The sequence below is a fragment of the Zootoca vivipara genome, chromosome 6 (genome assembly GCF_963506605.1).
Source record: "Zootoca vivipara chromosome 6, rZooViv1.1, whole genome shotgun sequence".
NCBI lineage: Eukaryota > Metazoa > Chordata > Lepidosauria > Squamata > Lacertidae > Zootoca > Zootoca vivipara.
The window spans coordinates 87,405,871-87,422,523 of NC_083281.1; the positions used below are offsets into that span (position 1 = coordinate 87,405,871).

The 16,653-nt window shown below is 45.8% G+C and overlaps 2 protein-coding genes across 2 annotated transcripts; both read left to right on the forward strand.

Annotated features, from left to right (window-relative positions):
* Window positions 1-1,626: 1,626 nt before the first annotated feature.
* LOC118086841 (natriuretic peptides A-like) lies at window positions 1,627-5,501 on the forward strand. The gene is made up of 3 exons (XM_035118838.2): window positions 1,627-1,746; window positions 4,593-4,869; window positions 5,476-5,501. Exons 1-3 carry the CDS (start codon window positions 1,627-1,629, stop codon window positions 5,499-5,501), a joined length of 423 nt encoding a protein of 140 aa, XP_034974729.1.
* A 4,752-nt stretch (window positions 5,502-10,253) lies between these two features.
* LOC118087774 (natriuretic peptides A-like) lies at window positions 10,254-13,675 on the forward strand. The gene is made up of 3 exons (XM_035120739.2): window positions 10,254-10,448; window positions 12,865-13,150; window positions 13,500-13,675. The coding sequence occupies exons 1-3, from the start codon at window positions 10,329-10,331 to the stop codon at window positions 13,514-13,516; spliced, it is 423 nt and encodes a 140-aa protein (XP_034976630.2). The 5' UTR covers window positions 10,254-10,328; the 3' UTR covers window positions 13,517-13,675.
* Window positions 13,676-16,653: the final 2,978 nt, after the last annotated feature.

A 16,653-nucleotide genomic window follows, 5' to 3' on the forward strand; every position in this document is an offset into this window, starting at 1 on the left:
TTGTGCTAAAACTAGAAGCTTTCTCAATGCCCCGGGTCACAGGGTAAGAGGATCAGGCAATTTTTCATTACGCACCAGGACAAATCTGCACCCCATGTCTCGCCATGGACTCACGATGCGCAATGGGCCCCGTTCCTCAAGGAGGAGGAGATCCATTGAAGATGAGGGTACATTTTATCATATGTGGTGGATTTGTAAAAGGGTAAAAGAGTATTGGGAAATAGTTTATAATGAACTGGGGGGGATTAAAAGTACGGTACTTTTAAAAAACAACAGCAACCCCACAACAGAGTCCTGTCTGTTTGGGATAATCCAGACTGAAAATCCCAGGTGTCAGAAAAGGTTATTTACTGATATGTGTGCCACTACTGCAGCCTGTGTGTTGTTAGCCCCAAAATGGAAAACGAGCGAGGTCCCAGCCAAAGAAGAATGGCAACTTAAGTTGACAAAACATGCAGAGTTAACATATAGAAGGGCCAAATTTCCATACCAAAATCAAATATAATAAATTAATACTACAAGGCTCCAAGTACAGTCATACCTCGGTTTAAGTACGCCTCGGTTTGAGTATTTTCAGTTTAAGTGCTCCGTGGACCTGTCTGGAGCGGATTAATCCACTTTCCATTACTTTCAATGGGAAAGTTCGCTTCAGGTTAAGTACGCTTCAGGTTAAGTACGGACTTCCGGAACCAATTACACTCATACTTAAGTACGCTTCAGGTTGAGTACTCCGCGGACCCGTCTGGAACAGATTAATCCACTTTCCATTACTTTCAATAGGAAAGTTCTCTTCAGGTTAAGTACGCTTCAGTTTAAGTACTCCACGGACCGTCTGGAACGGATTAATCCACTTTCCATTACTTTCAATGGGAAAGCTCGCTTCAGGTTAAGTACGCTTCAGGTTAAGTACAGACTTCCGGAACCAATTGTGTTTGTAAACCGAGGTACCACTGTAACATAAATGGGTTTACATTATCCTCCAACCTATTGCTCCATTTCTCAATAAATAAAGGCATTATCTTGTTGCATGCCTTCCCTGGTTCTCACCATATATAAATATAAGCTTAGCCATGCACACTGTGTCCCAGATTTTAGTCATCTCATGGAGGGTGTTATCTCATTTCAAACACCAATTTGGACAAAAAATAACTCTGGCAGCAGTTATAGAGGTGTTGTGTTAATCCCCTGCCCAGTTAAGATATCCGAGTTGTAAAATCGGAAGGACAGCCAGCTATTACCCCACTTTCCCTATCTTCACGGAATTGCCTAATTTGGGGACGCATCCGTAACGCAAGCCATAGCCCGGCATTTCCCTCTAAGAAAGAAGAAAAGACATTTCTGCTGGTTCGCGGCCGTGAACGGTTTGGCGCTCAAGAAAGCGCCTATAATTGCTCTGTTCAAAGCAGGGTGGGGGCAGAATGTGTCATTTCCGAAAGGCTCAGCGCCGCTGGTTGGAACCGGTTCTCTTATCAGAGCCAAGTGGCTCAGCTCGCTGGGGTCCAGGCCGGCTGGAAGCAGCAAGGAGCCATCCTCGGAAGGGGCTTATAAAGAAAGGCTCCTTGGGTGTGCCAAGAAGTGCTTCGTATCCCCAGTCAAAGTTACCAGATCTCAGAGGCCAGAAGGATGATGGATGCTGTGGCCTGGTGTCGCTGGTCCTCTGTGTTCTTGGTGTTCGCCCAAGCAGGCATGGGTTTGAGTAATCCTGTGGCCTGGAGCCCTTCCAGCGAAGAACTGCGGTCCCTGCAGGTGAGGAAGGAGGAGGCAGGTCAGGGATGGGGGTGGATGTGTGTGTGTGTTTGTTTGTTTGTTTGTTTGTTTGTTTGTTGGGAATTCAGTTTGATTAGGAGGTACCCAATTCACACCTGCAGAAACGTATCTCATTTATCAAACTTAGAACTCACCCCAAGGCAAATTGAAATGCAACTATCCTTCAAAATTTAATCACTATTGAGTTATATTTGTAGATCTCAGAGCAGCGGTTAAAATGCAAGATGAAAACGTAATAAAAAGCAAGACAAACCATTAACCCTCCAGCCCCTCCCACAAGTTGGTTTTTTTTTGTACTCTTCCGAGTTTTGCAACAAGCTTTTCAAAGAAACTCCAAAATGCTTATCTTGGTGAAAATAATGTAAGAGCCGAGTTCGAATCCCCACTGCTCCATGAAGCTTGCTGGGTGACCTTGGGCCAGCCATCATCTTTTAGTCTGACCTACCTCACAGGGTTGTTGGGAGGATAAAATGGAGGCAGGGAGGAGAACCATGAGCACCACCTTGAGATCACTGGAGAACAAAAGCGGCTTATAAATGTAATAAATAAATAAATGAAATGAAATATTTTACATGGGGGGGAGTGCTAGCAAAGAATGATGATTAATGGATTCTATCTAACTCAGTCCCTTTAGCTGTGATTCCTGCATTGTATGGGGTTGAGCTAAATGACCCTTATGGTCCTTTGCAACAGCACAGTTCTAAGATTCCTACTCAGAGGAAACCCACTGGAATTACTGGACCTATGTCAGTCTTCTCCATTACCTTCAATGGGTCTGTTCTGAGTAGGACTAGCACTGGATGCAACTAAGGAGAATGATAATTTGAACTTGCTAGTTGCTTGTGAGCAGAAAAAGGTCTTCGCAGATCGATCAATGTGCATTGCAGGAATCAAAGGCATTGCCTATGGTGGGGGTGGTAAATTTTGGAGAGGAGAGAGAAGGGAATTGGCACCCCCAATTTTTTAAAAAAATTACAGTGGTACCTTGGTTCTCAAACTTAATCCATTCCGGGAGTCCGTTCCAAAACCAAAGCGTTCCAAAACCAAGGCACACTTTCCCATAGAAAGTAATGCAAAACGGATTAATCCATTCCAGACTTTTAAAAACAAGCCCTAAAACAGCAATTTAACATGAATTTTACTATCCAACGAGATCATTGATCCATAAAATGAAAGCAATAATCAGTGTACTGTACTATAAAATAAATAAGACAGTATTGTAGATTTTAAAAATTCTTATTTTTTCCCCTTACCTGCACTGATGATAGTCATTGTTTGAATGGGGGGCTTTTATCCATTTTCACAGTCACACAATCAATCAGCAGCTGAACTGGGTTCCAGACAGTCACAGAAACAAATTAACTGAAAAAGCCTCAAAAACAGAAACGTAAGAAAAATATCAAAAATAAAAGCGCCAAACTTAATCTGCTCCGGAAGTCCGTTTGACTTCCGAAATATTTCAAAACCAAGGCACAGCTTCTGATTGGTGCAGGCGCCCTGGAAACAATAGCCGAATGCCGCGTCAGACATTCGGCTTCCAAAAAATGTTCGAAAACCGGAACACTTACTTCTGGGTTTTCGGCGTTTGAGAACCAAGGCTTTTGAGAACCAAGGTGTTTGAGAACCAAGGTATATCCTAAAGGAGTCCAGAGGAAACTTCTGTTTGAAGGCTGGGGTGGGGTGAGGACTCTCAAGCCAAGATTCCCAGCTCCAGATATTCTTTCACAAATTCAAAATCTAGACCCTTCTGGTTCAAAATCTCTCTCTTCCCACCAGTTTCCCCAGACACTGTTCAATTGAGGTTTTGGAGAGGGGAAAATGCAGGTGTAAAAAGATGGCATTTAGGCACACTAATATTTAATATGTTGTTTAGTCGTCTTAGTCGTGTTTGGCTCTCCATGACCCCCACGAACCAGAGCATTCCTTGGAACCTCTCACTTCCTTCTCAAAGTTTCTCCTTTTATATGTCCATGGAGCTTTCATCGCAAAATACTGGAGTGGGTTGCCCTGAAAATCCATTAAAAATAATTAAGGTTTTCTTTTTTAAAAAAATGAAAAAAGACCTCAAGGTCAAATATTAAAAGGTGGCAATTGAAAAAAAAGTCAAACCTGCGTGCTAAAACTGGGCCAGATTGTAAATTTTCTCTGTATGTGTAAGGAAGAACGCATCTGCTGCCTTGATGTAATATTGATTGCTCTGGTGATCGCACAAAGGACCATTTAGTTCAGCGGCAGAGCATCTGCTTTGCATGCAGAAGGTCCTAGGTTCAAACCCCAATGGGATCTCCAGGTAGGACTGGGGTTGTCCCCTGCCTGAAACTGTGCTGCTGCCAGCCAATGCTGGTAATACACAGCTAGGTAAAGGTAAAGGGACCCCTGACCATTAGGTCCAGTATTGACCGACTCTGGGGTTGCGCGCTCATCTCGCATTATTGGCCGAGGGAGCCGGCGTACAGCTTCCAGGTCATGTGGCCAGCATGACAAAGCCACTTCTGGCAAACCAGAGCAGCACATGGAAACGCCGTTTACCTTCCCGCTGTAGCGGTTCCTATTTATCTACTTGCATTTTGACGTGCTTTCGAACTGCTAGGTTGGCAGGAGCTGGGACCAAGCAACGGGAGCTCACCCCATCACAGGGATTCGAACCGCCGACCTTCTGATGAGCAAGCCCTAGGCTCAGTGGTTTAACCACAGCGCCACCTGGGTCCCAATACACAGCTACCTGGACTCAATTGTCTGACTCAGTAGGAGGAAGCTTTCTAGGTCCTCGTGTTCTGAACCGAGTTTGTTTATTGGTATTCTGTTTCCATCACCTCTGATTTTAGGACCTCCTCGAGCGCCTGAAGGAAAAATTCCCGGAAGGGGAATTGGAGGCTCCCATCTCGAGGTCTGACGAGGCAGATGATGGCTCCGACGTGGACCTTGTTGACGCAGAAACCCTCTCTTCCAGCCAGCTCAGACTGCAGACTGCAGAAGTGGAGGACCACTGGATGAAATTCCTGGCTTCCCCAAAGCGGAGGAGATATTTCTCCGGATGCTTCGGGACCAGGCTTGAGCGGATCGGGACCCAGACAGGCCTTGGGTGCAATGTCTACAGAGCCCGTAAGTCTCTTTCTAAAGATTCTCATTGCTGGGTTGGGTGGGCAGGTGGGATTTATTTATTTAACAAAACTTGCTTGCGAGAAATATTAGAATTAGCAGCTCGAAAACAGTGCAGGCAACCTTCTGGGTCAAACCAAAACAATCTACTCTTTGCTCTGTCCAGTCAAGCAAGAGGCAATTTTCAGAGTTCGCCTTTCCAGGCAGGCAAAACCACTCAAGGAGGGTGAAAGGCAGAGTTGTTTAGGGGGTGTGGCCTGTGAAGAAGGGGTGTGGCCTTGTGTAACCTCCCAAGGGCCAGACCAAGAATCCTGGAGGGCCACAAGGTTCCCCATCCCTGAGCATTTAGTATGATCCAGCAGGGCTGTCCTTATATCACGCTCCTTTGTCAGAACTAACCCTGATCATAGCTGCCAAGTTTTCCCTTTTCTCACGAGGAAGCCTATTCAGCATAAGGGAATTTCCCTTAAAAAACGGGATAACTTGGCAGCTATGACCCTGATAGAGAGGAATGAGCTTGGAAAGCAGCTAGTCCTCATGAGTAATGCTGCTGCTTTTAAGCAGAAGGGGAAGCCTTAACTCAAAAGATCTTTAACTCTTTGTTTTTAGGTTCTTGGAGGAAACCCAGAAGTTGAAATCAGAAGAGGACCTCTTTGTCGGCCGCCCCAAAAGTTTGGAAAACAAAGGCCATAAAGTTTATACAGACTGTTAAATCTGTTTGAGAACTCTCTGCGCACAGTCCCTCTCAAGAATCATACCCCTTCCTAGACAATATAAAAACCTGTATATTCATATTTTATGGGCTCCCGTTACATTTGAAGCTTAGTGGTATGCCACTGAGACTGCTAGTTTTTCGGCCTACCGAAACGGGGGCTTTGGTGCTGCAAAATCTCAATAAACGTTTTATAGAAATGGAGTGTTTTCACTGTGGTGTAGTGATAGTGGAGAAATTTCACAATTTGCATTCATGAGCCTATGTAATTGTCACCGCAAGCTTTGAAATACACATGCCTCTGAGACTCGCAAAACATTTCCCCGAGCAAAAAAAAAAAAAGAAATATGAGGATAAACTTGCGTTAAAGTAAGGGTCACCACACTTCCTTTGGACTAAGGAGCACATTCAGAATTTTGAGGACAAGTCGTGGATGCCAGTCACAAAATGACTGCCATGAGATGGAAAATGAAATGACCACAAAATGACATGAGGGACCCTTTCGACTTTGTCAGTCACTATCACATTTGTTCACAGAGAGAAGCTCTTTCCCCCCTCCTCTGTTTAGAACAAAAAGGAGGGTATCCAATCCTTTCTCCTTTTCAAAAATTTACTTTTTCTTAAATTGGCAAAACATTGTCAGCTGATATTAAACAATAAAAGCACTCCCTTGGCCCTAATACACTTACGGTATATGCATTCATTAATACAGGCAGCCTATACGTCTAAATAGAAGTCCACTTATTGGGGTTGGTCATTATGAGATATCAGTTCAGCCACAGAAAGCGAGATCTTCACTTTCCTGTGGTTTACAGGAAAAATCATATAAGGGTATGATTAGATTAACGACATCAAAAGCATCCAATATATTCTTTATATATAAGAATTCAATGATAACATGGTCCATTCTTAGGGGTCAGGGAAAGCCTGGCCAAAAAGACAAGCCTTTGCAAGATATCAGATGTCGCAGATCAACAGCGCTTCATGTCTGGAAGAGGGGAGGGTGATCCATTAGAGGAGCAACAGCAGAATATCCCAGTGTCTGGGATAATAGGGTGAGGTGACATCGGTAAAAATTCCCCCAGATGTTCTAAGTGAGACTTGGGGAACCTGTGGCCCTCAGGATATTGCAGGACTACAACACACATCATTCATTGGTCATGTTTGCCAGGGTTGGTTGGGAATTGCAGTACCACATCACCCAGAAGACCAAAGGTTCCCAAACCCTGATCTAAATTATTGCCTTCTCAGACAGGATAGCTGGATCTATTTTACACACAGTTTGAGGACACTGGCAGCTACCAAAGTTTACAAGAGTCCACCTCCTCTCTCACCTTTCTGTTTTTAAATGCTCGTGAAGCTTTCCCTTCCCCCATTGCTGGGTGTTTCTAGCTTAATGACTCCCTCCCTGCCTGTGTTTTCATGTCTCCAGCTTTCCCTTGCCTTCTAGCCCAAGCAGGCAGGCACAGCTAGCAGCCACCAGCCATCAAAAGCCATCACAGAACCAGCAGTGGCTGTGAATGGTACAAAATCCTTGCCTTGTTTGAAACTGCCTGTCAGGGCCAACAACACTGAGCTGGGTGGAGTGCTGACTCAGTAGAAGGCCACCTGAAAACCTTCCTGCTTTGTCGTAACCTGATCTCCCACCGATCCCCGATTTCCCTACTCCCCTAAACACTGCCACCCCAATCAATTTTTAAAGCCCTTGATTTCTGGCTGCAAGACTAGACTAGGTTTGTGACATGCAGAGACCTGAGGATTCAGAACTGTGGCATGAACAATTCTCCTGTTTGTTTCCCCCCCCCCCCAAAGGGAGTGGGAAAGAAAAAGCAAATCCATGCTGGGATAAGAGCAGGGGTAGGCAACCTAAGGCCCAGGGGCCAGATCCAGCCCAATCGCCTTCTCAATCCAGCCCACGGACGGTCCGGGAATCAACATGTTTTTACATGAGTAGAATGTGTGCTTTTATTTCAAAGGCATCTCTGGGTTATTTGTGGGGCATAGGAATCCGTTCACACACACACACACCCAAAAAAATATAGTCCAGCCCACCACATGGTCTGCGGGACAGTGGACTGGCCTACAGCTGAAAAAGATTGCTGACCTCTGGATAAGAGAGCCAGGTTCTGTTGATCTGGGAAAGGGTTTGCGGTTCAACATCCCCACCTAGCTTAAGGAAGTAGCTGGAGGGAGGTTTGATTCAGCACCTTGGAGAGAAGCCAACGGCCTGGATCACATCAGTTCTTTCTAGGAGGAAGCTTATTATTTTCTGGTTCCCTGCAAAGCGAGCTTGCAAGGAGGCTGTCGCACAAAAATGCCTACCGTTCCGCCAAGGTCAAACCACTTTCAAAGAAAAGGACACTCCGGGCGCAAATTGATGCATCGCAACAGTGCTTTTCACAAACTTTCCTGCCATAGGGATAACTTTTTTAAAAATTGTACTCAGTCCTGCTCAGAATTTGACCCCAGCCACCTCCACACCATATAATAATAATGATCTGGGTGGCTTACAACATATAAAACACAACGAAACATCAAACGTTAAAAAACAAGATAGCCTATACAAGCAACAAACAAACCAACAAATCAATTAAAAAAACCAATGACAACAATAAGAATCATAATCGGTTTACAGCTATACCCAAATTAAAGTAAATGCCGACCCCAACTAAACATTTAACCAACACCAACCCGACAAAAACGAAACAGAGGAACCGAAATTAGAACTCTTTAAAACACCCCATACCCTTTCAAAATGCAGCAGCAACCATACTTTGAAAGCCCCAGGGCATCGCTTTACACACCCATGGCTCTTCCATCCAAAAAATCCTGGGAAATGTAGTTTGCTAAGAGCGCTGAGAGTTAGGAAACCCCCTTTTGCAGAGGTACAAGTCTCAGAGTGGTTTTTTTAATGATCCATCTGCCCTGCCAGGGAACTCTGGGAATAGTAGCTCCGGGAGAGGTTGCCTGACAACTCTTGGCCCCCTTAACAAACTATAGTTCCCAGAGATCTCTGTGGGAAGCCGCTGTTTAAAGCAGGGTCATAGCACTTGAAATGTATGGGGTAGGTGGCCTTGCTTAACCCAGATCCATTCATTTCGGTGTATCTACTCTGAGTAGGACTGAGCTGGCGTGAACTCTATATATTTTAGAAAAACTGGGAGGGGGAGAAACATTGCCAGCCTACAGTAAGAATAAAAATAAAAACCCATCCATTCTAACTTAAGCATATACAGTTGCATTCATCCAAGCCAAAAATAACTTCTCTCGTTTGAACGTAATCTGAAATGAAAAGACTTTTGGGAGGCCTGCTTTTTTGCTACATTACAATACATCAGTAAAAGTGAAAAAGAAGGAAATAAGGTTCAGGTGGCGCTGTGGTTAAACCACTGAGCCTAGGGCTTGCTGATCAGAAGGTTGGCGGTTCGAATCCCTGTGACGGGGTGAGCTCCCGTTGCTTGGTCCCAGCTCCTGCCAACCTAGCAGTTCGAAAGCACGTCAAAAATGCAAGTAGATAAATAGGAACCGCTACAGCGGGAAGGTAAACGGCGTTTCCATGTGCTGCTCTGGTTTGCCAGAAGCGGCTTTGTCATGCTGGCCACATGACCTGGAAGCTATACGCCGGCTCCCTCGGCCAATAATGCGAGATGAGCGCACAACCCCAGAGTCGGTCACGACTGGACCTAATGGTCAGGGGTCCCTTTACCTTTTAAGGTTCAGTTTAGATATCTGACCCGCAGGCTAGCTGCCCCACCTGGGCCAAGGGTCATTATGCGCAGGTAAGCTTAATTTTATTGATTGATTGAGTTCATAAAATTTATACACTGCTTGATTGTTGTTGGGGGTTTTTTAAACGCAAAGTGGTTGACAAAAAAAAAGGAAAAATACTAAAGAACAGATTAAAAACTCACATCAACTTCCTAAATACCTGGGCAGGCTTGTCTAAATGAAAACGGATTTGTTTCCTTTTTCATTTAGCAGGTACAGCCAAGAGCACAGTGAAGGCAGCTGCCTGACGTCAAGTGTCGGGGAGTTCCAAAGTGCTGCCACGCTAAAAGAACTGAGTTCTTGCAGATGTCTGACTCTTCTCGGTGCCGAGATTAAGCCCCAAATGGAACAAAGCCACTTGGAAAGGAAGCAAAGCCGGGACTGAGTTGATACCCTCATTACTCCATATATAGGAATGGCCCTTGGAGAAAAGTCCGGGACAGGGGTTTCATCAGATTCCCTCTCACCCTGCAAAAAAAATAAAATAAAGCTGTCCTCTTGAGCTTCTTGCTTTTGCTATACAAGGCGATTTCCCCAAGTTGCATTTCTGGGGATATTTCGAGGGTCCTCTCTGCTCAGATCTGGGAAATGCTTGAAAGTTGGGGTGGGGGGGAGGTAAAAGAAATTCCAACGAGGGATGGGGTTTGTAATCTCCGAGGCCAGTATCAGCCGAGAGGGCAGGCGGCATGAAATCACCAGCTTGTGACTCCTGCATGCTAGGCGATCAGCTGCCCAGTGACACCTAATAAAGGGAATCTTCTCTGAAAGGAGCTGCATTCCGGAGAGGGGGCTGGAATGCACCCCAGATAATCCCACCGATAACCCAAGGAAGCAGAGCTCGGCTCAAAGGGTATATAAGGCCGGCTGGGGAGAAGCAGGCAGCACAGGACACAGCAGAGCAAGGGAAGAAGCGAAGCCAGAGGTTTCTCGAAAAAAGGACACCGTCTCCAGGGCGAGGAAGCCGAACGCACCTTCTCCAAGCATGGACACCCAGGGCTCGAGCGCAGTCACCTTTGCCTTGCTGTTCCTCCTCTGCTTCCAACACTCCATGGCTCACCCCATCGACAGCCTCAGCCCCGCCAAGGAGCTAGCCAGCATGGAGGTAAGGAACCCAGAGGGGCAGGTTTTGGGAGACTCTGTCCTAGGATTCTATTATTCTAGGGTGGGCTCTCCCCTCCTGGAGAAGAAATTGATGGAAGGTTGATCTTCCATGTTCAGAGGCAGTCTATCTTAGAGTCGGAGGGTACCGGGGGTAATTGACACGGGAGCGATGCCAGCCTCTGGTTGGTCGCTGCTGGGAACGAAATACCAGGTCGTGCCTTTTGCCCTTCTTCCATTCTTAGCTATGGCTGGGCGGATCTGTCCTTCGCCTTCCTCGGTTGCAGTTCATCACTGCAGAATGTTAGGATGGCAGTGAGCGTAGGTGACTTGTAAAAGAGAGGTAGTGTCGCAGAGTGGTTACAGAGCTAGGACCTGGGAGACCAGGGTTCAAATCCCCGCTTGTCCATTACAGTTCGCTGGGTGACCTTGGGATCCGTCCCTGCCTCTCAGCGGAACCTAAAATTCTAGGATAGAAATGCAACAAATAAATGATAAAATTCATAAAGGATTCCAGGCTTGTGGCAGGGAGACAAGGCTTTTCCATGTTGCGGAGGGTCTAACTGGGATTTATTTATTTATCACCTGTTATTACATTCATATTCCACCTTTCCTCCAAAGAGCTCAAGGTGGCCTATGTTTTTCTCCCCTCCATCTCCCGCATTTTACCCTCACAACAACCCTGACATGTAGGAAGGGTCGGGGAAGAAAGTTGATCTTCTTTGCATTTTAGTGAGAAAACAACCCGATTCACAGTTCTCAACAGGATACACGAAATGAAACAGAAGCGACCTTTGAAATTCACACATCTCCCAATTTTGCAGGGCGGTTCTCCGTCAACAAGTGTGTGCAAAAGTGCAGAGGCCAACAAAAAGGAACGCGCTAAAATACATCATGTTGGGGGAATCTGCTTGTGCAAATGTGCTGGTCGAAATTGCTTATAGAGGCAGTCTCAGCTTTCTGGCTGAGGGAGGATTTGAACCCTGGGTCTTGAATGATCAGGTGTCTCCCTTGTTAACTTCTTGAAGGCATCTGACTCACTGGCCTTGGCGCTGGGGAGTCTTATGCAGTTTAGGAGACCTGGAGCTCAGCAGCAAAACGCATGTTTCATATCTGTAAAATCACAAGCCCTAAAGAAAGAATTGTATTTGCCCGTTTCCAGGAACTAGGGGGTTGAGCCTGGGACCTTCTGCATGCAAAGCACGTGCTCTACCACTGAAGTACGACCCTTCTCCCATTTTGTACGATTTTGTACGATTCACAGCCACTGCTGGTTCTGCGATGGCTTTTGATGGCTGGTGGCTGCTAGCTGTGCCTGCCTGCTTGGGCTAGAAGGCAAGGGGAAGCTGGAGACATGAAAACACAGGGAGGGAGGGAGTCATTAAGCTAGAAACACCCAGCAATGGGGGAAGGGAAAGCTTCATGAGCATTTAAAAAGCCAGCATGGCCTAATGGTTAGAGTCTCGGACTAGGACCTGGGAGACCAGGGTTCAAATCCCCGCTTGGCCATGAAGGTCATTGAGGTGACCTTAGGCCAGTCCCTGTCTCTTAGCTTAGCCTACCTCACAGGGTTGTTGAGGGGATTGAATGAGGACCATGTGTGCCACCTCCTTGGAGGAAGCTCCTTGGAGGAGCAGGCAGCTCCTTGGAGGAAGAAGAAGAAGGGATGGAAACCTAACAAATAACGAAATAATAAAAGTAACTAAATAAGACTGCACTGTTCAGGGTCTAAAATTACCTGCCTCAGCGGTTCCCAAAGTAGACAGTAGTGCCCCCTGGGGGAGGGGCAGTGGTGGGATTACCTAGGGGGCGCTAATAGGCAAGGCAGTGGTGGGGGTCGGTTGCCCTCTGTCTCAAGAAACAATGGAGTGCAACCACGGGGGTGAAGCCAAACCGCTAGAGAATCACAGCGCCTATCAGACTTTGAAAAGCTGGTCTCACTGGATCAAATTCACCAATTGTGTCAAATTAATCAAACTAAAATGTCTAAACTGGATTTTGAAGAGATGTGCCATTGATTGTTACTGCTTTGAATTTTTGAATGCCAACTGCAATTCTGAATAATGCTTTTTATAGAGTAGGGCAACGGGCACGAAGAATGAGTTTATGGAACCAAGGGGGTGGGGAGGGGGGCTGGAAAAGTTTGGGAACCACTGAGCTAGCTGAACCCCTGAGGAAGGAAGGAAGGAAGGAAGGAAGGAAGGAAGGAAGGAAGGAGGAAGGAAGGAAGGAAGGAAGGAAGGAAGGAAGGAAGGAAGGAAGGAAGGAAGGAAGGAAGGAAGGAAGGAAGGAAGGAAGGAAGGAAGGAAGGAAGGAAGGAAGGAAGGAAGGAAGGAAGGAAGGTGAGGTTCAGGCAGCAGAAAGGTTTGGAGGCAATGCAGAGGAACGAAATAGGAACGTTATATTCATTTTCCATTCAGGCCCTTCTGCAGAGGTTGGAGGAGAAAGTCTCTCTGATGGAAGAACTGCAGAACAGCCCCAACCTAGAAGATCCTGAGATCCAGAGGGAGGGGCTGGCCGAGTTCCTGGATGATGGCGACAGCCAGCAAGTCGAGACCCCGGTTGATTCTGCCCCGTTCCCCTCCGACCGCAGCGCCCTGCTTAAGCGCATGCGGGGAATCCAGACAGCGAAGAGCATGAGAGAATCCGGCTGTTTCGGGAGGAGACTGGACCGGATCGGGTCCGTGACTGGGATGGGATGCAGAGGTGAGCCCTCCCCACCCCACCACCCCACCCCTTTGTTATTGCCTGACCTAGAATAGCGCTTTCTGGGAGAACTACAGAAAAGCCATCCGGATGGTCTGATGTTTCGCCGGACTCTGCTTCCCAGCTGCTTCCTCCCACTGATCAATCTAATGGATCTCCCAAGTTCTGTTGCTTGGCTCACATATCTGTAATGAAAAAGGCAAGGAATTAATCTTACTGGGGTCTATAAAGTTTGTAAAAGAACAGCTATGTACTCCTGCATTGCAGGGGGTCAGACTAGATGATTCTCAGGACCCCTTCCAATCCTATGATTCTAAACCCTTTTCTTTTTTAACCCTTTTGCTTCCAGGGACGAGGAGGAATTAAGATCTGCTTTCCTGCCATCAGCTCACCCACCCTGCCCTAGAAAAGGGATCCAGCCTTTTCGACGACATGTGAATTTCTGAAGACGTGTGCTTTCTCCAAAAAGTCCTCTGGAATAATGCTTCCCGCTTATTTATTTCTTAATTTATTGATTTATTTATTTCTTTGACCTCTTGTATGTTTGTGTTTTCTTTTTTTTTCTTTTCTTTTTTCTAAAACAAACCAACTTTCTTACTTTCGGCACAGAGATGGTTGCTTGAAACAATAAAATCAAACACATTTGCTCTTTTCCTCCCTGCTGTTGGATCTGCTTGTTCCTCATCCTCTCCCATGTTCTTTCCTTTCAAACATGGGGGGGAGTATTTGCATAGCCACACCCACTTCCTGAACCAGCTCCTAGTTGTGTAATTTCAAAGCTCCTCCAGGATACAGAAGGCTGAAATGGAGGGAAATTCAGTGCTGGGGATGGAGAGCTGCAGGAGACACTACTAGATTATGTTTGCATTTAAAGGCAAACCTACCTAATTCACAGGGCGCAGGTGGCGCTGTGGTTTAAACCACAGAGCCTAGGGCTTGCTGATCAGAAGGTCGGCGGTTCGAATCCCCACTGCGGGATGAGCTCCCGTTGCTCAGTCCCGCCAACCTAGCAGTTTGAAAGCATGTCAAAGTGCAAGTAGATAAATAGGTACCACTCCGGCGGAAAGGTAAACGGCATTTCCGTGCGCTGCTCTGGTTCGCCAGAAGCGGCTTAGTCATGCTGGCCACATGACCTGGAAGCTGTACGTAAAGTGAGGTGAGCGTTGCAACCCCAGAGTCATCCGCGACTGGACCTAACGGTCAGGGCTCCCTTCACCTTTACCTTTCGTAATTCACACTTTCTGAAACAATACATAAGGTAAAAGCAAGGTAAAGGACCCTTGGACGGTTGTTGTTGTTGTTGTTTAGTCGTTTAGTCGTGTCCGACTCTTCGTGACCCCATGGACTATAGCACGCCAGGCACTCCTGTCTTCTACCACCTCCCGCAGTTTGGTCAAACTCATGTTTGTAGCTTCGAGAACACTGTCCAACCATCTCATCCTCTGTCGTCCCCTTCTCCTAGTGCCCTCCATCTTTCCCAACATCAGGGTCTTTTCCAGGGAGTCTTCTCTTCTCATGAGGTGGCCAAAGTATTGGAGCCTCAGCTTCAGGATCTGTCCTTCCTTGGACGGTCAAGTCCAGTCAAAGGCGACTATGGGGTTGCAGCGCTCATCTTGCTTTCAGGCCGAGGGAGCCGGCATTTGTCCACAGACGGATTTCCGGGTCATGTGGCCAGGAAGACTAAACCGCTTCTGGACATCATGACGGAAGCCAGAGCATATGGAAGCACTGTTTACCTTCCCGCCACAGTGGTACCTATTTATCTACTTACACTGGCGTGCTTTCAAACTGCTAGGTTGGCAGGAGCTGGGACAGAGCAACGGGAGCTCACCGCGTCACGGGGATTTGAACCGCCAACCTTCTGATCAGCAAGCCCAAGAGGCTCAGTGGTTTAGACCACAGCACCACCCACATCCCTACTTGAAACAATACATATACAATTGCTGCCCGGGGTGGCTGGGGAAACCCAGCGAGATGGGCGGGGTATAAATAAATAAATAAATAAATAAATAAATAAATAAATTAATAAATTAATAAATTAATAAATTAATAAATTAATAAATTAATAAATTAATAAATTAATAAATTAATAAATTAATAAATTAATAATAATAATAATTTATTATTATTATTATTATTATTTCATGAAGCAAAGCCCAGCCCCCCTGCAATATTTGAAATGTGCACTTCTCCCAATTTTGCAATGCAAGTCTCCAGCCAAACAATGCATACAGAATTAAATTATATCCAGGTAAACTGTGCATAAAAATGCATATGTTTTGGTGAAAGTAGCATGTGAGAATGCATTGTTTTAGGGAGAACTGCTTTGCAAAAACAACAACTTGTATCTGTTAGGGAAAATTCACATCAATTGATTTTAACAAGGATTATTTTAAAAAAAACTGAATAGGTTTTTATTAAAACACAAAAATCAAGCTTAGAACAGACTCGTCTCAGAAAACAGGTATGAAATACCAATGGAGAAGAGGAATCGGACCTGAGATATGTTAGAATATGTTAGAAATTACAAGTCTGTTAAAAAAAACAACCCACACCATTAATATGCATTTTAATAAAATTAAATAAAACTTCAAAAAATAAATAAATGGCAAATTGATATAGATATGTAGAGGACTGAATCTAAGATTATTGTTATGATTAGAACTTATATTCTACCTTTTCCTCTAAGGAGCCACAAGGTGGCATACATTCATTCCCCCACAACAACCCTGTGAGGTAGGTTGGGCTGAGAGGCAGTGACTGGCCCAAGGTCACCACAGTGAGTTTCATCGCCAGTGAGCGGAGGATTTGAACGCAGGTCCAATGCTCTAGCCACTGTACCGGGCTGGATTGGTATAACGGAGTAACGGAGAACCTGGAATTGACAGATTATCCCAATGTGCAGAATTGCTGAAGGGTGCTCTTTTTACACATAGAATCATACAATTGAAGAGTTGGAAGGGGTCCTGTGGGTCATCTAGCCCAGCCCCCTGCAGTGCAGGAATCTCAGCTAAAGAATCCATGACAGATGGCCACCCAACCTCTGTTTAAAAACCTCCAAGGAAGGAGAATCCATAACCTCCTGAGGGAGGTCCATGGACTCAGTAAACTGAAGGAGCAAATAGATGGGGGGGGGGACCATATTTCTTAATTCTATGACAGTCTCCGCCATGTCTCAATTCTCCAAAGGAACACAAGGTGAATGCCGGGAACCTCAGGGGCTCTTGCCACTGGCTTGGCAGAGAGAGGAGCAGGCAGCCGACTTTTGTAACGATGCAATAAAAAACGAGAGAAAGCAGCATGGTATATCCGAGAGAGACTTCGTGTCAGGATGGTAGTCTTGCCAAACGCAAGGTGGTTCTTTTCAAATGAGATTCAGAAGTAATACAAAACACAAGCGAGTGAGAAGATTAAAGATTTTATTCCAAACAGCAAGCAATAGGTACATACCAAGCAAGCACCTCAATCTGCCACTTGGAAGCCCTCGAGAAGTGGCGAAATGA